Source organism: Megascapheus bottae, chromosome 5 (genome assembly GCF_031878675.1).
Source record: "Megascapheus bottae isolate mThoBot1 chromosome 5, mThoBot2.hap1, whole genome shotgun sequence".
NCBI classification, from domain to species: Eukaryota; Metazoa; Chordata; class Mammalia; order Rodentia; family Geomyidae; genus Megascapheus; species Megascapheus bottae.
The window spans coordinates 39,663,164-39,690,557 of record NC_143513.1 but is presented as its reverse complement, the minus strand read 5'-3'; the positions used below and the strand labels follow the sequence as shown (position 1 = coordinate 39,690,557).

The 27,394-nt window shown below is 39.9% G+C and overlaps 1 protein-coding gene across 1 annotated transcript in view; it reads left to right on the top strand.

The window, feature by feature from the left end:
* The first annotated feature begins 18,579 nt into the window (after positions 1 to 18,579).
* Positions 18,580 to 27,394, top strand: part of Reln (reelin) — a 422,671-nt gene continuing 413,856 nt past the window's right edge. The window contains exon 1 of the mRNA XM_090332938.1: positions 18,580 to 18,820. Coding sequence (XP_090189064.1) covers positions 18,580 to 18,820 — 241 coding nt within the window. The remainder of the gene's footprint in view (positions 18,821 to 27,394) is intronic.

Sequence of the window (27,394 nt, the reverse complement as noted above, 5' to 3'; positions counted from 1 at the left end):
TACCCCTTCTCAGGCTTGCTTCTTACTGTGATCCTCAGACTTCAGCCTCCTGAACAGTTAGGATGATGGATGTGAGCCACCAGCTCGGCAGGTCCTAAAGCTTTGGTTGCTAGAAGATTTGCTGATTTATCCCATTTCTCCTTTTACAGCAAAACTCAAGTTTTATGTACATAACCACAAAGTGCAGCCTGTGTAACTGACCAGGTTACTCTAGCCTCAGCCTAGGTAGGCTCTGACTAGTATATGAAGATGTAACATCCATGGACAAATAAACAAACAAACAAAAAGCCCACTGATAAATAAAACAGCAATCCTCATATAAATCCAGATCATCAGGATTATTTTTGCTGAATTGTCTATAGGTGTTACATCATCATTATATTTTGGGGGTCTTTATGTTTCTTCATGGAAGAGTTGCCAAGTCTATTATTAGTGTAATGTCTTACTCTCCTCTTTGTATTGCCCTCATCCTTGAGAAATAACTGGCTCATAGTACAAAAATTAGTAATACCCGATAAGCTTATTTTGCAAATAAAGAGTTTATAAAGGGGCCCTAAAGGGGTCGGGGACTTACGGGTTATTTCAAGACTAAGCTGTTTTAGTAAATCACTTTAGAAACATAATAATATGAGCATACTTTGAATCGTTAGCATCTCAGTGAAAACCTGTCTGTAGTTTCCCTTCCTGAGTTTCTGTTTGTGCTTCCAATAGAGTTGATGCCAAATAATCCTTCTTGAATTGCTGCCATGGAATGAGGAGAGCACACTGGTGGGCCTGAGACATGAGGATATCTTCTCACCAAAGGAAAGCCAAGTGAATCTCAACAGGATGTGCGGACAAGTTGTCCCAGTAGTCTAATTAGAAGAAAATAGAGGGAGAATTGATTCATCAACTTGTATCATGCCAAACTTAAATGAACTTCCATTTTAGCACTCAGTTCCATTCTAAGGGGATAATCAGAACTTACTTTTTGACATGCTTTTTTGTTAGTGTGTTTGTAGTAGTTTTGTTTAATTTTTCAAAATGTTTGATGATAGATGAATATATGAAAGCTGCAAGCGTATAGTGTTTATCCCTTATTTATCTCTTTGCTCTTTAGCACCTTATCTTTATTCTTTAGCAAGAGTAAATTACACACCTGCTTGTTTTGGGCTTTCTTATCTATAAGGAGAAAGTAATTATATTATCTACCTATATTTTGTGAGGATTAAGGCACTTAATGTATGTAATATGCACAGAAATGTCCCTGAACTTGTAGTTAGAACTCTTGAGTGAGAGCTACTCTATTATTTAAAAGTTTTATTGCTATTACAAATAAAATCATTTAAGCCCATATTCAAGATTCATTGGAATTATTTTTTTTCATATTAGTAGAATTTGATGTGTTTCTTTCTGTTAGAAAACCTTGACAACAGATATGGGCCTACCAATAGCTATGTTATTGCAAGAAGCCTCTTTTTTGCCCTTAGTTTTTGCTTCATGCATATTTTCTTTTCTTCATTCCTCACACCTTTCATGTATGAGATGCTGTATGTGCCCTTTAAAGCTATCTTAAGTTAATTTTGGAGCAGAAGGTGAGGTACATAAAAATCAATAAAAATACGTATTCACTCTGGGACTGTGTGAGAGCAGGGCATTTAATAGACAATAAGGCTCTCTGGGACATATTAGCACACACAGGAAGGCTCTTAGAACTCATTTCCTGGACTGCAAGATATTTCTTCAGGAGTAGGAGTATAATATAATTGACCACAATTATCTTCTGTCCATTCTATGAATGTTGCAAGTGTTTATTCTAGCTCTGGAAAAAAAAACCCTTCTGATGTAGTATTTTTTTTTCATGGGTTTTAAAACTCTCTAACAGTAATCTCATTTAAGAGACAACATTTGTCTACTTTTTATTTAAATTTCTAAGGTTTTGATCATTTACTCATCTAGAAAATGAAATATAGGCATTTATGGTAAAAATGCTATTACTCAAGTTCATAAGAACAGAATATTTTTTGTAGTGACAGTTATATAATTTCCATTTTTCTGATCTTTTTGCTTCTTTTTTCTGGGTCAGATTTCAACCTCAACATTTTGTACTGAGATAAATGAATACCCTGCAGGAGATTTTTTGCTACCTATTAGAATTTAAGTGAAATGAGAAATAACATGATTCATCAGGTGTTGAAATTTGCTACTTATAGTCTTTGGGAAAAATACCTATTAGGCTATTCAGGACTATTTTGCTTAAGAAGCAATTATTGCTGTGTTAGTAGTTGAGATGGAAAAGAGAAAGGAAGTGATAACTTTGCTTATAAGCATCTTCCAGATACTTAAACATGATTATTCTCCAATTAAAATGTTCTAATCAGAGTTATATCTAGCTTTCTTCCATTTTGCCCTACCAACTATATTTATCTGATGTAGGATTTGTTAAGTCAAAGTCAAGAGAAACCTGAAACTTTAGGATTTCTAATCTTTAACTTTTCAGCATTTCTTTGTTTTTTCCCACATCTATCCAATTCAGACATTATAGCACTGACTTATATAAGTAAAATATTTGTTCTTTTGTTGGTTATTGTGATTTCTACTTATTGGACTTGCCTATAGCTTAATTGCAGATGGTATATTCTTGCCACATTGCTATCTGTTGCTTAATGTGATTAAAGTCTATTTTTGTATAGCAACATTAATTAATTATACTGTTGGGTCCTTAAGATAAATACACAATAAATAATTGTGACCTTTGGAGACTGTGGTTCTTACTGAATTGTGAATCTTCCCAATATAAAAAATGTCATGTAGTAATAGCGCTAATAAAGGTATATCATATGTTTACTAACTTCTTCATTCATACGTGATGGATTATTATCCTAATATTAAATATGGCACTTACAGCTTCCATAGAATCCCAATAGTAATTTTCAAGTTGAAGAATTGATCTACAAGTGTGATTGGAAATATTTGAAAGGAGTTAGGCAATGGACTTCTTGCTAGACAATATGTAGATTCTCTAACAACTTAAAAACAAAATGGGTGCCAGAGGCTTACATCTGTAGTCCTAGCCACTCAGAAAGTCTTATGCGATTCAGCTCCAATTAATAAGAAAAATGCCAGACTGAGGGCATCCTCATGTTGTAGAGTGCCAGCTGTGGATGAAAAGGCATAGCAAGAATGAGAGTGTCTGGCCGGGAGTTTGGCCTAGTGGTTAAAGTGTTTGCCTAGCATGCATGAAGACCCGGGTTCGATTCCTCGGTACCACATACATAGAAAAAAGCCGGAAGTGGTGCTGAGGCTCAAGTGGTAGAGCTCTAGCCTTGAGAAAGTCCAAGGACAGTGCTCAGGCCCTGAGCTCAAGCCCAGGACTGGCAAAAAAAAAAAAAAAAAAAAAAAGAATGAGAGTGTCTAACTTCAAGCCCAGTCCTGACACAGAAACAATGTGTGTGCGTGTGTGTGTGTGTGTGTGTGTGTGTGCGCGCGCGCGCGCGCGTGTAGATATGCACATGCGCACACATGTATGTACACATATGTGCATATACATACATATTCATCTTGTCTTGTTTCTTTTTAACTCATAGTTCTTACATTACTATCTGCCACTAAAATGTTATATTTTTCTACAGTATTGTAATAAATATCCTTGGCCTGTGGTCTTACAGTCTCATATCTTATGATTGTATGGTACAGGCAACATAGCTGAAGTTACTTTTGGGTGAATTAATCATTTTATTCTTCATTGATAATTTACCGATTACTAGTCCTTCATTATAATTATCATCATTACTTTCTTGAAATAATTGTATATTGATGCATTGTAAATGTGTTTTCCTAGTCAATGAATGACATGAGAAGCAACTTAGGGTGGTGAGTAGTTTTTTGGACTTTACAGATTCAAATTCTATATTTATTACTTATTAGTGTTTATCCTGGGGATATAGATCCATCATCTGACATATGAGGATGAAAAGTCTACCTAATATGGGATGAGAATTAAGTGAATTCATAAATGAAAGACATGTAGAATAATACCTGGTACAGAATAAGACAATGTTTTCACTGTTGTTTTTAAATTTTTTTTTATTGTTGGGATAATGTATAGAGGGGTTACATTTATATTCGTCAGGTAGTAGTTGCATTACTTCTCACAAATTGATACCCCTTCTTATGTTTTTGGCCCCATTTCCCTCTCCCCTGTTTTCATTATTCTTTTTTTTTTTTTTTTTTGCCAGTCCTGGGCTTGAGCTCAGGGCTTGAGCACAATCCTTGGACTTTCTCAAGGCTAGAAGCTTTACCACTTGAGCCTCGGTCCATTTTCGGCTTTTTTCTATGTATGTGGTACCGAGGAATTGAACCTGGGTCTTCGTGCATGCTAGGCAAACTCCCGGCCCTGTTTTAATTATTCTTTCTATAATACATTTTGTTCCAGAAACTTTTTTTTTTTTTTTGCCAGTCCTGGGCTTGAGCTCAGGGCCTGAGCACTGTCCTTGGACTTTCTCAAGGCTAGAGCTCTACCACTTGAGCCTCAGCACCACTTCCGGCTTTTTTTTCTATATGTGGTACCGAGGAATTGAACCTAGGTCTTCATGCATGCTAGGCAAGCACTTTAACCACTAGGCCAAACTCCCGGCCCCCCAGAAACTTTTTTAAACTGGTACGTAGTATGTTTCCTTAATGGTTCCTGAGTTTTCTGTCTTGCATATGAAGATTGTTTCTACCTCAAGATTATGCGAACTAAAAACTTTCTAAATTTAAAATTAAATCCACATTTTTTAGGTTTATTTGCTGAGAAAGGGAATAAACTTGGAAGTATTTTTTCTACATGACTATCTTAGTATATTTATATATCATATAAATCCTATTATACCCTGTTATTTATCAGGTTCCAAATATACTTAAATTTCTTTCACTCTCCATTGTGTTCAGCTATTTCCTTTCCTATTCCTATTATTTATTTATTTATCTATTTAGTTTTTTCCAGTCCTGGGGCTTGAACTCAGGGCCTGAGCATTGTCCTTGGGCTTTTTTCTCAAGGCTAGTGCTCTACCACTTGAGCCACAGCACCATTTCTGACTTTTCTATGGATGTGGTACCGAGGAATTGAACCCAGGTCTTTGTTCATGCTAGGCAAGCACTCTATCATTAGGCAAAGCTCCTGGCCCTATTCCTATTACATTTATTACAGTAACATGATAATAGACTAAATATCTGACATGGTTAGTACAGTATTAAAATGGTTTCTTTTTGCAATATATGAGGCTATTCCAAGATGCTTTCAATTGACCTTTAAAATACTAAAATGTTACTCAACACACACTCATATTTATGCATATATATTTGAATTTGCATGTTAATTTTAGAAGGGTAGTTTTTAAAATGTTAAGTATCCCACTCAGGGTCAGAGTACATAATTTAATCTTTTCAGGTATTGGTTTAAACTCTTCAGTGTAAAAAAGAACAGTTTCATTATTAAAACATTTCTAGCCAGGTGCCAGTGGCTCATATCTGTAATCCTAGCTTCTTCGGAGGTTGAGATCTGAAGATCATGATTTGAAGCCAGGCCAGGCCGAAAATTCCCTCCAATTAACCACTAAAATCTACAAGTGGTGCTATAACTCAAGTAATAGAGCCTTGAGCACAAAGAAGCTCAGAGACAGTGCCGAAGCCCTGAGTTCAAGCCCCACAAGCAACATTTTTTCTTGTATCCGTATGTTATTTCCTTTTTAACTTTTTTATTTTAATTTTTTCATATATTTTTTATTGTAATTAATAGAAGGGTTAAATGATATTTGCCAGATAGAAGGTGCATTGATTCACATATATTGATACCCTTTCACATGTCTTGGTACCCATTACCCTCCCCTCACCCCCTCACCCGTCTTGGTTTTCCCCCCTTCCCTATCAAATTTCAAATAACCAAATACAAATAAATTCAATATATCAGATAACAAAGTGAGATACTGTAACAATATGAGATACCCAAGAAACAGCAAAGGAGATGAGATATAACATAGTACATTAAGGACAACAATCATTCGTTATATGGCTTTTGTTTCAGTATCCTGGAAGTCCTTTCAATTAGCTTCATACTATATGGCCTTATGTATCAAGATTTTGCTCTATTGCAGATCTCTGCTAGTAGAGCCCAAGGAAGAAAAATTTTTTTAAAACCTCATCATTTTGAAGACAGGGTCTCCAAAGACTAGCAGATTTGGATGCTAAAATAACTGCAACAAGCAAATAGTGCAAGTCAATAAACCATGCTTGTTATCATCAATAGCAAATGCTGTAATGTACTCATTAACCAAAGGCTCAAAATCTTGGCAGGTTTTCATTTTTAATATTTTCTCTTAGAGAATTGCCCATACTTGTTTGCTTTAAATCTCAGCTAACCAGTTGGTAGATAGATAAATGACAATGTCCTAATCAAGAATTGCCATTTATATCACACATTAAAAATGCAAAATATAATGGAATAATGGCACCACACACACACACGCACACACACACACACACATACACACACACGAAGACTAACTCTAGAGATATACAAGAGGCGGTAAAAATATACTGAATACTACATAAGGTTGATGCTAAGAAAAGTTTTAATCATTCCACAAAAACAAGAATGGGGAACTATATGAGATGGCAATGTATAAATTTACTTATCCAAATTTTAGTAACCCTTTTACTATGTATGCTCATCCATAAATTACTTGGTAATAAGAATAAAAATTGTTTTAATAACAGTGAAATCAACTTTTGAAAGATGCTCCAATGGTAGTTTTTAAGATGTCAAACTTTAGGCTCAGTTTGTCCTTGAGCAGGAGCACTTTTGTACTGAAGGTCATACTGATGTCAACATTAATTCTCAGTAGTACCACTTTTCATAGGTCTCTTTTAAATGAGCACTTGTTTTCATCTTCCCCTCTTTTTTTCTTTTCCTTTGACCCAGAAATCACAGGGCAGGCTGTTGGTGTCTAAACTTTATCAGATCCCCTTAGAGTTATACCCACACTCATTCTCAAAACAGAATCAGGGAAAGGGGTGTCAAAAAAGCACATATGACTGAGTTCCCAGCAAATGCTTCTTACTGACATACAAAATGTAGAGATTTAATGTCAGTAAGCAGAGTTCTTGACCTCACATAATTCAATAGCCTGTCATCTCCCTGGGTGGGGATCAGCTTGTCTACAGGGTCAGAGGGTGGTGACCACTTGGACAGGGGGGTGTGACTCACTCTCTGAGACATCTTGGACCCTGGGCTTTCTAACTAGGAAACATGTGTCACCTTACTTGTGTTGAGTTTCCACGCTGTTCTATTCCTGGAGAGAAGAAAGAAACCTTCTTCAATTCATCATCAGTGACTCTTGGAGAAGGATGGGTCATCTGTTGGATGGCCTTCTGTGAAATTATGCTGCCTATATTTTTCTAAAAGGAGATTTAGCACCCCCCCCCCCCTGCTTTTTATTAGATTTCATTTGATGGCCAGTCTCAAATATATGGATATTTACCTCTGGGTACAGTACAGTATTTGAGAATGCATTATAAAAGAATGAAATGTATTCCTTTTGTCAATATTCCCAGCTTACAGAATCCCCTAAAATGAAGGATTCTTCACACTGAGCAGACAAAACAATTATAAATAGATTTGACTTGAATTCTACTTTCACTAAGAAAGTAGATAGCTTACATTGTTATTTATGCCTTAAAGGAAAATATAAATTGTTCAAAAACAGAAGGAGATTTTTGTTATCATCTGTGTTTCAAAAACATTGCAGATAAAGACTATCTAGAACAAACATTTGTAAGGAAAATTAAAAAGTTGAGAATTCACCTTGGAGGCAGTTTTGTCGACTAAACCAGGACTTTTGTCAGAAAGGAAAAATAATGCCATAAATCATTTTGTGAGTTGTACTTAAGAGAATTCAATATTAAAAAGCTGTGAAGAGCTGGGAGCCCAGGTCTATAATCCTAGCTACTCAGGAGGCTGACATTGGAGGGTTGCAGTTTTGAAGCTCCCCTGGGAAGGAAAATCTGTGAGCCTCTTATCTTAAATTAGGAGGTAAGGAAATGAACTTTACAACTTGGATGGGAGGGGAGTGGAGAACGGTTGTAAGCAGGAGAAAATGATAGATGGAGTGACAATGTTTAAAAAGAAATGTACTCATTGCCTTGCTTTTGTAATTGTAACCCCTCTATTAATCACTTCTACAATAAATTTAAAAAAAGTAAAAGAGAAAAAGAAGTGGAGCTCTGGCTCATGTGGTCGGGTGCTAGCCCTGAGAAAACACGCTCAGAGACAGTACCCAAGCTCTAAATTTAAGTCCTAGGACTGGCATAGAAAAAGCTACTAAGAAAAGCTGCTTATCCTTGAGCATTTTGACATGTTAGAGATAATAAAGTGAATAAAAATGAATAAATAAAATGACTAAATGAGTAATAATGTGATAATGTTGCATTCATTTGTCGCTTGTGTCACATACATGCCTGCAAAATAATAGTGGAGATAACTTTGGCCTAAGTTAGCCAAAATTTACTGTATTTACTATTATAGTCAAATTACTACATAAGTGATAAAGTGCTAATTTATTGTATTTTAAAATAAATTATGTTATTAGTTTAGCACTTAATTTACAGTTCATAGATTTATAAATATTGTTAGGACTAAATTCTTTGATTCTGGAGTTTGTGTATTTTCATGATGTAAAACTTATAAGCCTTTTAGTATAATCTAAACCACTAAGGACTAGCAGTGTATGCAAAAGACTGGGTTTTGTTAGAGACAGTTGAATACAATCCAAACACGGAATTCTGTACTCATACCATTTGTACCAGTCAATTATTTACAAAACCGCCTGGATTTCAGCACGGTCAGGGGCCCAAACCCATTTACATATCTTAATTCTGAAGCTACAGTATTGGTCTTTTTATAAATGCCTTTTAATGTTGAATGCAATTATCTTATTTCTGTATGAGTTATATAAATGATAGTTCAGCTAAGAAAAAGCTTTAAACAATTACATTTTTGGCAAGGTACTGGCCCTAGTGGTTCAGCAGGCTGAGATCGTGTTTCAAAGCCAGCCAGTAAATTCCATGAGGTTAATCACTAGTGAACTTCTGAAAAGTTGAAAGTGGCACTGTGGTCCAAGTGGTAGAATGCTAGCCTTGGGGAAAAAAGATCAGAAACAAGATCCAGGTCTTGAGCTCAAGCCCCAGGACTGGCACACACACACACACACACACACACACACACACACACACACACAGTATCACGAATACTGTGCAAATGTATATATATCCATGTCCTGTGAAAAGTTTTTAAATAGCACATTTTTCAATTATAATTCAAGTTTGGTCAGTGCTTTATTCTTATTGAATCCTTTAACATTAATGGGCAAGGAAGTATTCATTAATCTATTTGGAAGAAAAATTGTATAACACTACATCTAGTACTGTATCATGCTGAGAAGTTTATATTTTTAACGTAATTTTCAGACCTATCATGACTTTGAGCAATGTCCTTATGATAATTGTCAATGAAATATGAACTCAAAAATATGCTATTGTATCCATTATGTGGAAAATAAAATCTCGTAATATCCTAGGCATGGAATTTGCTTATCATTTCACATTTAGTGCTTTGTTTGAAACTAACCCATGACACACTTAAGATCAAAGTTCACACAACTCGCAAGAAATGGTTGCATTATAGTGTGTCTCTGACATGTGGAGAACACAAAAAAGGAATTCATAAGAGATAAATTGTTTGGAATGAACTAATCTCCTTTAAGCCTTACAAACTTGCTCAAATTCAAATGAGAATAATGAGAGAAATAAATTATTAAAGGTAGCCAGTTTTATTCTTTCCCTGCTCTTTCTCCAAAAGGCTGGGATTCCCAGTTCTTGAATATTTTTATGCCTTTCAGAGCAAGTTTCATGGTCCAAGACCCACACATTCACAAAACATGACACAATTTTAGAAGTGAAATAGTCCCATATTTTAGCTATGCAATGTGCTAAATAGGCTTTTTATGTTTAGGCTTAAATTTTGTCTATGATTTACCATAGTTGGGAGAAAGTGTGAAGAGAGAGAAATAAAGTCAGAATCAGAAAGCAATGTTTCCTGTAATATGCATATACCCCTAATGATCTTTATGGACATTTGTGTGCCACATACAGGCCAGGCTGGGAAGTGGGGGTCTGATGTGCTAAGGCTTTGCCATTTGAAGGGAGGCTTACCCAGAAACATGAGAAACAGGCCACAGACCCCACAGTGCCAGGCAGTTTTCTTCTCTCTTTAGCATCACTTTCCAGAGGGAGGAAGTGCTTCTTTCAGAGCCTCTGTAAGGGGAGGAAGATATTCACAGGTAACAGGTTTGTTGACAGGAATCAGCATGGTCAGCTAGGAACACTATTTGGTGGTTTAATTCACTCACTGGAGATAGAAAAATCTGCTGCTTTTGTGATTTGAATAAATATTGCCATGAGTGTGCAATTAAAACTGTTTCCATGATATAACAGTGAAGTTGAGGCGCTGTGGCAGGAACTTGTGCTGTGCTTTGAATGTTTTTGTTTCCTCCAGATTTATGTATCAGAAACTGAATCCCCAAAGCAACTGGGCTAAGAGGAGTGGCCTAATGGAAAGGCTTTAGGGTGTTAATCTATTAGTGCCCATATGAAAAGGGCTTGTGGGAATGGGTTGCTCCCTTTGGCTTTTCTGCTGTGTGAGAAACAACATTCCTTCCCTCCAGAGGAGCAGCAGTCAAGAAACCATCTCTCTCTCTCTCTCTCTCTCTCTCTCTCTCTCTCTCTCTCTCTCTCTCTCTCTCTCTCTCTCTCTCTCTCTCTCTCGCTGTGTTTGCTTGCTCACTTGGTTGGTACTGTACAGTTTAAGTCATGCCTCCAGTCTGGCTTTCTGTTGGCTATTTTGGAGATGGAATCTCATGGACTTTTTTGCCTGAGATGGCTTTGAACTGTGATCCTCCAGATCTCAACCTTCTGAATAGTCAGTTTTACAGGTGTAAGCAACCAGCCCTCAGCTTTTAAGGCACCATCTTGAAAATAAGATGAACTCTCATCAACTTGAGATGTGAGTGATGTAATCTTGGGCTTCTCAGCCACCAGGGCTTAGTGTGGTACTTGGCATTCAGTAGCTGAACAATGAATTAATGTTTATTAATCTTCCTTAGAATTACCTCACATATGCAAAACTCTGGCCATTTATTTTAACAGATGGGATGACTTTTAATAGTAGAAAACCTCCTTAGACAAATTTTCCCTTAATTCTGTGAGAAGGAAAGTGTAGTAGATGTTTACAATTTTAGTTTTATTTTAATTTCTATGAAAGAAAACTTACTTTGTGAGCACTACTAATGGTTACTTAAGATAAGTGTTCTTTCTCTTATTCCCTCTTTCTTCATGTGATGAAAAGTTACCAACAAGGTCCCATGCCCAAAAGTATGGGTTGTAGTTCTTATAAGTTCTGGTATGCACAGGCATTGATAATACAGGTACTGTTTTCTCAAGAATGAAATGTTTATGAGTAATTTACCCCTTATATTAGCAGGCATGGCTTTGAATTCAATACAATTAAACAAACCTTCTTTTTTATTTAACTATGCTGGAAAACTTTATAAGACTTTATATATATATATATATAACACATTATATATGATAATGGACAGTACTGTACTATAGTAATAACCTTTACAATTGAATTTTAAAAATAATACAATAATAATATGAATAACATAACATTTAACATAATTATATATATTATTCAGATCCAAACAAGAAGCACTCCTAATGCAATTAAGTTTTAGAGAATGTGAGAATCCTGGCCTGCATTATATAATGGTCTAGACTTCTTTTTAATCACAGTACAATTCAGTGATCTGGGGATGTAGCTCAGTGGTAGAGGGACGGCTTAACATGTGTGAGACTTCAGTTCAATCCCCAACATCACCAAAAAATAAAACAAAATAAAATTCACTCCACTTTGTTTGTTACTTCTGAAAAATGCACTCATCATTAAACAGAAGGATGCATTCAGACATCTTGTTGGACATCCTACAGTTACTAGACACAGAATGAAACTCTACTGTTAGTGGATAGAAAGATACTCGATTCCTCTGTGGACACAGTGGACCTTTGTGACCTGGTCTGCTTGCCATTCACTTTCTCTCCTTTTAGCATCTCTTCCTTTGAGATCACCCTTTCCTCCCACATAGTACATATGGTTTGGTGAATCTGTGTCTATTTTGACTCACACTCAGCTGAAGGTGACAGGCCACAGATGGGAGCAAACAGCATTTCCAAAACAGATAGTGGTGACTTGTGGCCAGCTAAAGCTTTGGCATATGACTCAGACTCCTATCATGTACATGGTCCTCCAGATGGATGTGTTGAAGAGATTTGTCATTGAAGGTATCTTTCTTCATTTTATTGCGTTGCTGAGGTTTTCTATGTACTGCTTCATCTGGTACCATTCAGCTATGAGAGCAAATATGTGATAGAGTAGATGAGGGATTTCAAAACATGAGACTTCCTTTATAAATGTAATGCTTACATTTTGAATGTGGGAACGCAAATTATGAAACTACAAGTTGGTGCTTTTGGCTAAGTTTCCTGGCTTTATTGATTTCTTTTACTTTCATTGAGAATTAAGTTTTACGTTGGATCTAATTTTACTAAAACTAAGAATATCAGGTGCTCTATATTGTCAGAAGCAGAATTCTCTGTCTTATTATATATATGCATACATACATATATATATGTACACATATGCAGATCTAACCAAGAAACACTTCTCATACACTTAAGCTTAAAGAATGTGAGAATATGTATGTGTGTATGCATATGTGATCTTATATGTGTTTACACATGATTATCTGTCTATATCTAAACTTTGGGGAATGTGTGCTCATTTTTTTTGCCAGTCCTGGGGCTTGAACTCAGGGCCTGAGCATTGTCCATGGGTTTTTTCAAGGCTCTACTACTTGAGCCACAACACCATTTCTGGCTTTTTCTATGTATGTGGCATTGAGGAATTGAACCCAGGTCTTCATGCATGCTAGGTAAGCACTCTAACACTAGGCCAAACTCCTGGCTCCATCAGAAACTTTTTTTTTTTTTTTTTTTTGCCGGTCCTGGGCTTGAGCTCAGGGCCTGAGCACTGTCCTTGGACTTTCTCAAGGCTAGAGCTCTACCACTTGAGCCTCAGCACCACTTCTGGCTTCTTTTTCTATGTATGTGGTACCGAGGAATCGAACCCGGGTCTTCGTGCATGCTAGGCAAGCACTCAACCACTAGGCAAAACTCCTGGCCCCTCCATCAGAAACTTTTGAAAGACAGATTATAGTTTCAAATTCTGATATTACAGTTCCCCTGTCATCACTGCCCTTTGCCAAGATTCCAACACACGCACACACACACACACACAAACATGGACATGCATGTAGAGATATATCAGACATATTTACACATATACATATAAACACATACATATACACACATCATTTTCCCTACTTCACTTTTCCATTGAAAGTTATCAATCTTTAGGGATGGGTGTTAGCCCTATATGTGCATTTCCTAACATGGTGCTTTGAAAACTGTTTGTATTCTATTACAGATGGATACTTCTGTAAAGCATAATAAAAATGAATTGCTAGGGAAAAAAATAGAATGTCACTTGACTGCTAGAACATCATAAATTTACTACGAAACCTTAGAGACACTCTCAATTTCTACACATATCTCCACATGGACTGGTGCCAGATAGTTTGTAGACTGATCTGCAAACCACACTTCGAGTAGTATAGTCCTATCACTCTTCCCACCTGGGGCAGCTCATCAGTTTTATCTTCTGTTCCCACACCCCACACAGCCATCAAAGCAGAAATTCAAGGGCCAGTGAAAGGAGAAGATACTCATTGGGTACTCACTGTTTATCTCTGCATTCCTCCTTTCACATCAGTTTTGACATCTAAGAACTTCTGTTTATTTCCCACCACTTGCACTGAACTAGAGTGTGAAAAGTCATGACCCAACACTTCCTCTCCTAAGAGAAATGTGATATTTATCTAAAGATGTATGTAACATATTTTATATATTTTCGCATTAATTAGTTGTACAAGGGAGTTTCATGTTAACATGTGCATATATTTATACAGAGCCACTTCAATGGCCTTACACACTTTGACACTCTCCCTCATCTCCACTTTGTCTTCCAACCCAACCCAATCTTTTTCATTGTTCCACAGTCATAAAAGGATATAAAATATTCTTGACTATACTCCCTCACCCTCCTTCCCCCTTCCCCACTCAGAACAGCATCTGTTTTACATTTCTGTCATTCATTTTCTTAAGTGTATGGCAGTTGTTCGAAGGGGTTACACACGTCATAGATTGGCCCTTTCACTTACTTTCCCCACTCTCTATACCCTGCAATTCAACAGCTTCAAGAGGTTCCACTATGCTCCCTTCATAAATAGATAACAATGTATTCCAATCATGTTCTTTTCCTCTCCTTTTCAAACATCTGAGAAATACGTGGGAATATTTTTAACTACACTGTGCATAGCTGAACAACTCCCAAGTTTCAAACTATTTACAGACTGAAAATATCCAAAAGTCCCATTAATATGACTGGGCGCCAGTGGCTCACATCTGTAATCCTAGCTACTCAGGAGGCTGAGATCTGAACATCTAGGTTTAAAGTCAGCCCAGGCAGAAAAATCCCTGTGAGACTCTTAATTCCAATTAACTATTCAAAAACTGGAAATAGGGCTGGGAGTTTGGCCTAGTGGTAGAGTACTTGCCAAGCATGTACTAAGATCGGGGTTCAATTCCTCAGTACCAGATACATAGAAAAAAGCCAGAAGTGGTGCTGTGGCTCAAGTGGTAGAGCTCTAGCCTTAAGAAAAAAACAAAAAAACAAAAAACCCAAGGACAGTGCTCATGCCCTGAGTCCAAGCCCAAAACTGGCAAACACACACACACACACACACACACACACACACACACACACACACACACACACACACAACCTGGAAATGGCACAAAGGCTCAAAGAAGTAGAACACTACTTCAGGCAAAAGAGTTCAGGGACAGTGCCCAGGCCCTGAGTTCAAGCCTCATGACCACCACCACCACAACAAAAGTGAATATGGGTTTTTCTCACATAATGTATAGTAACAAAATTGAATCAAATCTTACTATACAACAACATAAATGACTCTTATAACCATGAATCTGAGTCAAAGTAACCAGATCAAATATTGAATTCCGCTTATGTAAAGGTTGAAAGCAGGAAAAAGTGATAGTGAAAGCAGTTCACTTTTGGGAACATGTTATACTTTATGAAAAAGTTGATTTCATGAAAAGAATTTTTGAATAGCTTATGAGAGCAATCATTTTCCAAGCCTGAAAGTGTACATCTCCTTGGACACTGGTCTCTCCTTTAATGTCTCTGTTCAGTCAGCCAGGGTATTACCCACACCTGAGGCTCTCAGTTCTGAAGCTGTTCAGTTTCCTTCCCTTCACCCTCTTGTTTCTCACTGGGATACTCAAACTAAATCAAATCCTTTCCCACAAAAGTGAGTATGCCTTTTCACTGTTTTATGTGCTCTGCCCTCTATAACCACACTCAAAGTATATAAATAGACTCATTGGTACCCGATTAAAACTGCTTTTAGTTTTTTAGGAAAGGGAGAGGGAGAGGGGTAGGGAGAGGGAGAGGGAGAGGGGGATAGAGAGTGGGGGAGAGAGAATTTTGTGTTCATAAAAATATTCACTGTGCAGACAAGGCCTTGTGCATCTTGGCTGACACCAGTGTGCTGTAGCACCACCATTATTTACCCATTTGAGGGCCTTGGGTCTATCCTTGCCTTTCTATTGAGAATTCTTTTAATGAAGTTACTCTGGCCTGTAATGTATTTCTCCACCAGTTTTACTTAAACCAAATCCCCACAGATAGCCTTAGCCTCTTCCTCAGTTAAGCTGCCACTATCTTATTTTTCCATCACTTTTTATTTCCTCTTAAAATATATGTCACTTATTACTCCTATAACTGATCATAGTAATGGATGTCTGTCTCCCACTGAAAGGTGAGCTCCATGGAGCTGGTCCTGTATTTCTCCAGAGCCTAACAGAGTGCTTTGCCTGTCATACTTGTTCTGTGCCTCTATGTTGAGGAATGAATGAGTGAACACACTTGGATGATACTCCACAAACTTTGCTGTAGGCAATAACATTAAAACACTGATATAGGTATGTATTTAAACACAGAAGCACTCTTCCAGAAATGTGTTACTTGACTTCCCAATCTAAAGTAGCCTCTCCTGCCCTAGATTTTTTTTTACCTCACCCTGTTTTCTTTACACTAGATTGTAAAGTCTGCAGGGCAGGCGTTGCATTAGCTATTCATAGCCCTTTCCAGAACATCTAGCATTTAGATGTATGTAGGAAGTATGTGACAAATACTGATGGAAGGGCTGGATGAATATGTGGCCAAGCATTCCTTCTTTTCAACACAGAACAACACAGACTAACAGAACTTCCTGTTGTGCTGACAATGGTCTACAGGTCTGCATTGTCAAATATTTCTCCTCTGTACTCACACATAGAGTACTTGAAATGTGGCTCATGTCAACAAGGAACTTGAGTGTTGAAGGTAATTTAAAAGTCTGCTTGTGGCTGGAGCCTACCACATTGGATGGTGAAGCACTAGAAAAGCTACTTTAAAATAAGGGAAAGGTTTCTCAGAGGCCTGTGCTTAACAGTGGTGGGAGAAACTTACTCTCTAGCTACAGGAGGAGGTAAGACTCAGGAGGAAAGCCTTTCATCCAGGTTTTGTCAGTAAGTTTTGTGGCATGTTTTCCTTGTGAGATAGGATTTTTTTTTTTTTGCTTCTTTAGGTAGTGTTAGAATTAAATGTGGTATATTAAATGTGGCTCTAGCTTGCACTTGGCATAGAACTAGAGTGCAAACGATTAGTTACTATATTACGTATATTCTATGCTATATATATATATGGGATACATATATATACACATACACAGGATATGCATATGTATGGGATATATACTATATATAGTATATACGTGAGGATATTATATGCACATATATGTGTATATTTATATATTATACTTGAACTCTCAGGATTTTAAAGAGAGTGTCAGGCAGCCAGTGGTTTTTTTTTTTTTTTTTCCCTTAAATCTGTATAAACTCCTTCCCTGGGCCCAAGGAGGAAAAACAATCTCTTCCTTTAGCAAGGAAGTGATCAAGGGTCTTCTCCTGGCCCCTACATTTCAACAGGGTCCCCATGGCACACAGCGAAGGCAATTTTGTACTCTCCCCATTTCTGTCCATGCGGGCTTATCTGTGGGTTGCGGGGGGGGGGGGCTCCCTCATCTCTGGGTACCCTCCACCACCCTCCCTCCGCCGCCAGGTAAAAACGTGTCTATGGATGATTTTCTCATCACCGGGCCCATCACTCCAGGCTTCCTCAAGGCTGCCTGCGGCGCCTCCGGTGAACGCCCTTCCCTCTCCCCTCATTTCAGGGACACATTGGTCACAAAACGAAATAAACACGGATTTAACAATTTACTACCCCATCCCACGGAGGAACCCAGTAAGCAATGCATTAGAGAACAGTCCAGCCGCGCGCGCCGGCCCTCCTCCCCGCCTCGCAGTCCCCGGTCCAGCCTGCCGGTTCCACTTGCCCCTAATCTGCTTTCCCACCCGGTCACCGCGGTGGCCGCGGCGAGGAGTCGGGCGGGAGCCACGACGCCGGGCTGGGAAGGGATCCTGGTGGGGGGAAGGGGGTCCCTTGCAGTTCAGGGGCCGCGGATGGGATCCCCAGACAAGTATGGGCCTCTGAGGCTGGCAGGCCGGGAGCCCTGAGAGGCCCCGGGCGCAGCCGGTGAAGACAAAGAAGCGGCGCGGGCGCCGGGACCTTGACGGCGCTCTTTCCCTCGGGCGTCTTCCCGGGCCGGGCCGGGCGGGAGGCACAGGCCGGCAGTTCGGCTCGGTCGGACGGCGGGGACGGAGCTTTCTTTTCCCTTGGGCTTCTCTGTCGCTCCCCACAGGCGCGCGGGCTCGGCGGCGCCCCAACAGCGCCCCTCCCTGCCCTTCCGGGTGCTCGCGGGGCGTGGGGCCGGGGCTCCGGGGAGGCGTGCGGGGGCCCGGCGCGGCGCGAGGTGCGGCGGGCGGGGCGGGCGCGCGCGGGGCGGGGGCGCGGCGGGACACGTGTGGCGGCGGCGGCGGCGGGGAGGGGGGCGGGGAGCCGGCGCCCGGGGCTTTAAGAAGGTGTGGAGGGGGGCGGGCGCTTTCCCAGGCTTGGCCGAGGGGCGCTGCGCACAGACGGCGGCGCCGGCGACCGCAGCGGCTGACGACGCTCTGGAGTCGCCCGCCAGCCGCCGGGACTCGCGCTTCCGTGACCCAAAGTAACTTTGGGGAGGCGCGAACTTCCCCCGCGGGACGCAGCCGTCCGCTGCCTTCCCGAGAACCTGCCCTCCGCGCGCGGCGCCTCCGTCCCGGCGAGCCCCGCAAGTGCATGCGAGCGCGGCGCGTGGGGCGCACGGAGGCGGCATGGAGCGCGGCGGCGGCGGCGGCCGGGGCTGGGCGCCGCGGACTTTCCTCCTGGCCCTGGTGCTGGGGGCGACGCTGAGGGCGCGCGCCGCGGCAGGCTACTACCCCCGCTTCTCGCCCTTCTTTTTCCTGTGCACCCACCACGGGGAGCTGGAAGGGGATGGGGAGCAGGGCGAGGTGCTCATTTCCCTGCACATTGCGGGCAACCCCACCTACTACGTTCCGGGACAGGAATACCATGGTAGGTACCACGGCATCTCCCATCTCCGCGTCCCGGGATGTGTCCCCGGGGCGCTCGCGGGGCGCAGCTGTTTAATCTCCTTTCCCTCTTCCAAGGGGCCATTCGAACAAGAACCATGACAGCCCGCCCCCCTCTCATGGCACTCTGTGGGGTGTCTGTGGAGTGTGTGTGTGTGTGTGTGTGTGTGTGTGTGTGTCGCGCGCACGCGCGAGCTAGGGGAAGAACAAAGTTAGTGGAGAAGGGAGTCATGACTTGGGATGTGTTCTCCACTCCTAATGCACGTCCCTAGCGCATCTCCAGAAGAGGGGCGTGGGTGCCCGGCGCCAGGGAATTGTTGGGGGGCTGATGTCGTTCCCCCTTCGCTCCCTGTTCTGTTCACACAGCTGCCTCACTGAGCGAACCTGTGCATCTCAGTCTCTGAACTCCATTCCCTGGGTATCAGACCTTTGTCCTGCTCTAGGGACCCCCCGGTGGGTCCCCGGGTGGCTGCGTGGAGGCGGCCCGGGGGCTCTGAGCACAGATTGACATGCCCGGGTACCTGGTCGCCCCGCGCAGCTCGCCTGCTCTCCGCAAAGTTCTCCCTGCCAGCCAGGCAGGAGCCAGCCCCTGGCTTCCATTCAGTGCCAGGCAGGGCCGCTCCCAGCTCTTTATTCCCTGAAAATCTCCTTTAAAATGTTAGTAATGGATGATTCCCCCCCCCCCATCCACAACTCCACTCTTACTTCTCACATGCAGCTTGTTGTGAGAACTGTGTTTGTGTTTATTAATGACTTTGTTTTTTAGCTGCACAGCTTTAATTTCCAAGAAGGGACAGCAAGGCTCTTATTAAAAGAAGATCCTTTTTAAAGGGAACGTTATGCAGTTCTTCATCAAGGTTAACTATTATTGAAGAAATAATAGCGCAGCGCCAAGATACATTTTACATAGTGCATACATTATTTAGTATCTTAGGATACAGGTTGAGTAAATGGAAAAATGAAGTCTGTTTTCTGCATCCCTGTTGGGTTTTCTGAACGTTTCACTTTTATGAGACTTTGGAGTAGTGATAGGCATTATTTAATTAGAATTTTTACCACAAAAATTTATACTCCAAAGTGGAAACTATTGTCTAGTAAGTTCCTTTCATAATTATCTCTATTAGGCTAACAGGTGGTGCTGACATTGCAGAAGGTAGTCTCAGAGGAGCTGGTCTTTCAGATAGATATGCATATAAACATAAAAATCCTTAAAAAGAGTTTTCTATTTAAAAGCCCCTCCATATCTTCTTTGAAATATCTATCTAACCTAAATAACTGTGTCCTAGAGGTTTAAAACAGTGCCTTTACACTTTCCTTGTGGCATGGTGGCAGCCTTGTCTGTGGAATTTCAGAATCATATTTGGAAAATTTATTTCTGTAACAAATCCCTTCTTTAACGAGAACAAATGCTTACTGCACTCTGCACGAACAACAATCTGGTAATTTTCTGAGGTTATGGAAATCTTTAAATGGAAATACCAGTCAACATGACAACCCAGACCTAGTCCAAAGAATGATTGGGTGAAATCTTCCTCCACTTCACCTTGATCAAAGTACTGGCCTTTCTGAGTGTCAGTGAGCAAAGGCTGTTTTGAGAAGTAGCCTTGTCAGGTAGTAGAAGATGGTAGGATGAGACATAGCCTTAGTTTCTTGCCACTCCTTTAAGTGGTTAGGAAAGAAAACCTAATAAAGTGCAAAAAGATGCTTTGCCTTTTTTTTCTATACAGTTAGCAAAACACTCCTAGAATCTGCAATCTAGGATTGTAGTCTAGATTGTAATCATTATCCCTAAATCTTGAAAAAGTGTGATGCTAGAAGGTAAGAATCATGTACCCCTAATTGGACATGGCAGGAGGCCCCCATTTCTATCTCTCTCCTGAAGAGGTAGAGAAATTTATGGTATAAATAGAAAGTAGAGTTATAAGCTTTGAGAATAAGGTCAGATTTAAAATTCCGATTATCTGTTTCACCAACATTTCAGTTTTGGAACCAACTGTAGCTACAGGCCTTCAGTGAGAGTTTTTCCTTAAAAATATTCTACAGGTAGAAGCAAGGTTTAGCAATGAAATGCTTCCATATGCTTTCTTTTCCTTAGACTTTTGGAAATTTTACAAATTAATTACACAGAATTTGTAAGAACAGTCTTGCTAGTAGGAAAAGTTAAGCTAATATGCCCTTGTGTTCAGCTCATCTTGATACATGGAGAAAATGCAAGGTCAGTGAGGCCAGAAAAGCTACTGAAGAGATCTGCGCAAGGTTAGCTTGGGAATTTACTTTGAATCTTCTAAATCTTTTAAATGTAGTGTTATGTCAGGAGAAAAATGAGTCTTAGATCTGATTTCCTTCAGGCTCAGCATTTGGATGAATGACGTTTGTGGGAAGAGACGTTTGTGGTTGTGAGGAATTTTTTCTTTTTTTCTTTTTTAACTCAAGAATGATTGAGGTAGAGGTGGTGTGTACAGTAGCACCCAACATAGACCATTGTTGTAGATCACTCAACCGCCCCTTGGTCCTTCGATTGTGTGAGGTTAGAATAAAAGTGATTGAAAATTCTGTCCCTTTGTCATGTTTACTTAAAAATTTCTACTGAAAATCTTTGACAAAAACAAAGGCAGTAATACAATAGAGAATCATCGCAGGATTCCAACATTAGTAGTGTATCCACTAATTTGCAGTTTTGGCAGCTCTAAAAATACTGCTCGGTTGCATGTAATAGACTTCCGTCTCATAATGAAATGAGTCGTTTGGTATCTCCCTTCTCATTTTCCTCTATCTTTTAAAGTCTGTGATATAGGATGCTTTTGGTGCCATTGTTAGGCACAATGAACTATATCTTTCCCAGAATACAGCACAGCATAAAAGCTCAGCAAAGAGGCATCCTATATATGCTGTATTACAAATGCCTTTGTGTTTGAACCGTTATTGTGAGACTGAGTCTTAAGATATGGTTAATTGTTTTTGTAGAAATTTATAAATCATAGGAAAATTAGATCAGAGGAGCTAGAGGTCCAATCAGTAGCCATTTTTTTTTCCTAGCCACACCCAGAAATTCACTGCTTCTTCCCCTAGGCAACAGCTCAGTGCTGTGGAACATTTAAAGACTGAGTTGAAGTCTACACCCTTCTCTCACAACCTCTTGCTCGTCCTTTTCCTACTGTTTTAGTTTGCAATTCCTCTCACATTTCCTTCGATCAATATATAGTGAATGTGGCTTGTCAATGCAAAATTCTCCCTTGGTTTTACTTGGTACTTGAGAAAGCTATTCTTCTCCTTTTTGCTTAAAATAGCTTTGGTATCACTGAGAAGACGTATAATATATTTTGGGATAGAAATCCCTTTAGATACCCCTGAGTTCATATTATAATAGCCCACACACAAACTAGTCTTCCTCAGTCTCTATCAGAAAGGTGAGGCTAGCCATTAGGAAGATATCACATATGAAAGCCAAACTGTGAGCAGTAAATGAGGCTGCCCCTGTATTTGAACTTTTGGTGAAACACTTGCCTGAATAAATGACTTAGAATTCTTGTTAACACAGCAGTAAAATAAAGGGTGAGAGATACACTTGGAAAGACCAACTGAAGTGCTGGAAGGAATAGGAGGAGGGGAGAAGAACAATCTCTCTGCCTTGAGCAGAAATGTAGTGGTGATAAGGTTAAAAAGGGAATTTTATTGTATTTTGTAAACAACAGCACCATTATTGGTAGCTCTTTCTTTCTACATTTCTCCTTCTTTATTTAAAAATGTTACTGGAGAGGCAGGAGAATCAATATCCTATCACTAAAACTGAACATTTACTTTGAAAAAGGTATAATCAAGGTACTTTATTGTAACAATTGACAATATTACAGTTGTGGATACATGAGTTAACTGGTTGCTATTTAAAGATCCCTGTTCAAAGGAAGTGCACTAACTTTTCAAACATAAGAATGATATCTGTCAGACATTATTTTTGAGAAGATACTTCAAATTTAATTTCTTTGAAGGCAATGATCTTGTTATTGGAATTAATTTGTCATTGTAAAAGCACCTATGCTGTCAAATAGGCATATGCTTATATGTCTTAGATTCCAGAATCAGCACATTTAAACTGTTGGAACTGTTTGTCATATATAATTTATAAGTGCAGCTGCATCCGGCTTACTTACGACTATGAAAATTGGGCATTTTAAGACATCTTGCTGTACTTGCCTCATATTTCATTCTTTCTCTCTGCAATTTATTCCAAACATATTTAACTGATAAGGTTCAGATTGTTGCTGAAATAATATAAATCTTGCCTCACGCAATTTATATTCTCTGAGAGTTTCAGTTCCAATGTTGGCTGAAAAAACTCAGATCTTTAGAATCATAATGTAAAACATCTCATTAAGGTAGAAACTTGCTTAATTCATAGAGCATATTACTTAACTAGACAGTTTTTGTGAATGTTTATTTTAAATTAATACCTTAATTTTCACTAAAACATTAAAGAATAAAATAGGATAGATTTGGTTTTTTGGTAGAATTTTCTTGCTTGTTCCAATTATCTCCTCCTCCATTTCCTCCCCCCATACCTTCTTAATGGATAGAGGTAGGTATTGGAATTTGAACTCAGGGCTTCCACCTTCCTAGGCAGGCACTCCCCCACTGACTCACTCACACCTCCAGTTCGTTGTTTTATTTTTAAAAAGAACACAATGGACATATCTGTATATGTAAGTGTGTGTGTGTATAATTTTTTTTTCTGGTCCTGGGACTTGAGCTCAGGGCATAGGCACTGTCCTTAAGCTTATCTGTTTTCTTTGTGTGTGTGTGTGTGTGTGTGTTGGGGGGGGGGTCATAGGGCTTGAACTCTGGGCCTGGGCTCTTTAGGTCAAGTCTAACCGCCCTTCCCTAGGCCTGGGCATTGCCCTTGAGCTCTTCAGCTCAAGACTACTGCCCTATCCTTGAGCCACAGCCCAACTTCCCATTTTCTGGTGATTAAATGGAGATAAGAGTTTCATGGCATTGTAGTGCCTGGGCTGGCTTTGAACCTTGATCCTCAAATCTCAGCCTCCTGAGTAGCTAGGATTACAGGCGTGAGCCACTACGCCCTGCTCCAATTAAATTTTTTTGTCCCCAGTATTAAACTCAAGGCTTCATGCTTGCTAAGAGGACACTGTGCTACTTGAACCATGTTTCTAAACCCTTTTTACTCTATTTTCTTTTAGATAGGGTCTTTTAGCCTGTGCCAGCCTGAACTGTGATTCTCCTGTTTATGCTTCCCGCATAACTAGGATGAAGGATGTGTACTGCAGTGCCAAGTTATTGGTTGAGATGGTGCCTTGTGACCTTTTTTGCCCTGACTGGCTTAAAACACAATCCTCTCCATCAGCCATCTCTGTCTCCTTAGGTAGGATTATAGGCATGAGCCACAAGTAACTAGAGCAGTTTCAAATTACGTAATTTTAATCTCATCAACGTTAAACCAAAAATGTTTGCAGCATGCATACACCCATGCACTTATTTTTTTCATATTTTTTATTGTAATTAATAAGAGGTAATTATATTCGCCAGATAGACGGTGCATTACTTCACATTGATACCCTTTCTCATGTTTTTATCCCCATTTCCCTCCTCCCACTCCCGCCCCTCATCTTGTTTCCCCCCTTCCCTATCCTATTTCAAATAACCAAATAAACATATATACAATATATCAAATAACAAGGTAAAATACTGTAATAATATGAGATAACCAAGGGACAGCAAAAGAGATTAGAGATAACATAGTACATCAAGGACAACAATCACACATTATATGGCTTTTGTTTCTATATCCTGGAGGTCCTTTCATTTAGCATCATCCTATATGGCCTTATGTATCAAGGTTTTGTTCTATTACAAATCTCTGCTAGTAGAGCCCAAGGTTTCTACTGATTATGACAAATGAGGGAAACCATTGAGCCTATGTTCCTTTGAGTCTGGCTTACTTCACTTAATATGATTTTTTTCTAAGTCTTTCCATTTCCTTACAAATGGGGCAATGTTGTTCTTTCCGATGGCAGCATAGAATTCCATTGTGTATGAATACCATATCTTGTTGATCCAATCATCCACTGAGGGACATTTGGGTTGTATCTGGGTCCTTCGTCCCTGGTCCCTCTCTACTAGTAAGGGGAATGGGGAAAAACACACCCCAACTAGGCCAAGCCACGAGAGGAAGAGGCCCACTTTCCTCCCGCACTCAGCCTTCTTACCCCGGAGCACGAACAGAGATGCCACACAGCTTCATCAAGGCAGGAAGATCTCACTCTCTCACTCTTTATTCCCCAAATCCCTCCTCCTTATATTGGGTGCAGGATCCCTATTAGTATAAAAGATGGACAGGACAAAGAAGTCCACGTGTTTTATCCCTACTATAAGCCTCAGCAGAAAGTTATTAGACATGGCGTTACTCGGCCCCCAACAGGGTTGGTTCCATATCTTTGCTATGGTAAATAGTGCTGCAATGAACATCATTGCGCTAGTGGATTTAATATGCCCCTGTTTCTGGATGATTGACACCCATGCACTTATATGTATTCTGTATTTCTGGTTGAAATACAGAGATGATGTATTTTGAAAATAATTCTTGCTCTCAGGATGTTCCCATGAAGTGATCTCTCTTAATGTCAATTGTATAATAGTAAGGTTTTTTTTTTAAAAATTTTTGTATATGATTAGTAGTAATGATCAGTTCATTGAAAGCAGAGCTCCTGAAAGATTGGATCCTTGTTGGTTAACCATTTACTTTAAATAGATGTGTACTTCTTGAAAAGAATACATAGCTTTTTTTCCTGGGTTTTTGTTTTTGTTCTTCTATTTCTGGTAGTATCCGCTTCAGCAAATGTTTTAAGGATATGTGTGTATGGGGAAATCAATATAAAAATACAAAAGTTGATTTGAAGTATAAAATAGTCCTTCTCAGATAAAACCCTGATTTTCCTTTAATGATGAATTTGCTTTCCTTAAACAAAGGGAAAAAAATCCTTCGTGGGATATGAGTGACTCATGCCTGTAATCCTAGCTACTCAGGAGGCTGAGATCTGAGGATTGCAGTTCAAAGCTAGTTTGGGCAGGAAAGTCCAAGAGACTCTTATCTCCAGTTAATTACCAGAATAAATAAAGCCAGATGTAGCACTGTGGCTCAACTGGTAGAGTGCTAACCTTGAGCAAAGGAGCTAAGGGACAGTGTCTTGCCCTTGAATGTGCTACTCCCCCCCTTGCACGGGCATGCACACATACACACACACACACACACACACACACACACACACACACACACACTCATGCCCCATTGTATTTTTTAAACAAAATACAATTTTACTGATTAAAGAACTTTTTAAAGTACAGAAAAACGGACACATGTTTAAGCAACAGCTGCATTTTGATGTATGCTGATTGCTGCCTACAAATCAAGGACCCTAGAAGGAGTGGTGCTAGTTTACAGTGAGTGCTTTACTCAGTTACTCCCTGCTTTCTTACTTTGCTCTCCTGTCTTTCCTTTTGGACCTTGCCTGATCTTTCCTTTGGTTTCTCTTCCGCCTCTCAGTTTTCACATTGCTGTCCTCTCTTCTTCCTCCCACTCCATATTCTGGGTTCTGCTTTCTGCTTTCCTTCACCTTTCTTTTTCCTACTTTGCAATCAGTTTTTTCTTTTCTCATTTTCTTTCTTCCCTTTAGACTTCCTTTTGCCTATCCTCCACTCATTTTTTCCTATACTTTCTTATATGAAAACTGTCATTATATTTATATCATGAACTATAGTCATTAGCAATTTGAGTAACTAAAGGGGATAAGTAATATTGTATGATGCTATATTAAAATGTCAGTTTTACCTTCTATGACATCAATTTGTTCCTTCAAAAAATTGGGGTTAGTTGTATTTCCAGTAGAAAAGTATTTCCTTGCTCTCCCAGGGCTTTGTGCATGCTAGGCAAGCACTCTACCACTAGGCTCTGCTCCTGTCCCGCCCCTCCATTCTTATTGTTATTTTTCAAATTGACTTTTTATCCAGTTAAACATACTCATATTTAAGGCTTCCTGTAGCTCCATGTAATTCAATGAGATAAGTGAAAAAGCTACTTTCTTTTGACTTACCTTACCTACTTCTAACAGCGAGGGGGTGATACAGTTACCTTGTAATCCTGAAGATAATGATGCAAAGGACTGTAGATCAGAAATTGAGAGGGAGCTGTACCCTTATTTGCATCTTTAGGCAGCTATACCAGGATTCTTTCTCTCTCTCTTTTTTTTTTGTTGGCCAGTGTGGGGCTTGAACTCAGGGCCTGAGCACTGTTCTTGGACTCTCTCAAGGTTAGAGCTCTACCCTTGAGTCACAGAACCACATCCAGCTTTTTTCTTTGTATGTGGTGCTGAGGAATCGAACCTAGGTCTTCATGCACGCTAGGTAAACTCTCTATCACTAGGCCAACCTTCGGGCCTGGAGTTTGACTTAGTGGTTAAAGTGCTTGCCTAGCATGCACAAAGACCTGGGTTCAATTCCACGGTACCACATACATAGATAAAAGCCGGAAGTGGTGCTGAGGCTCAAGTGG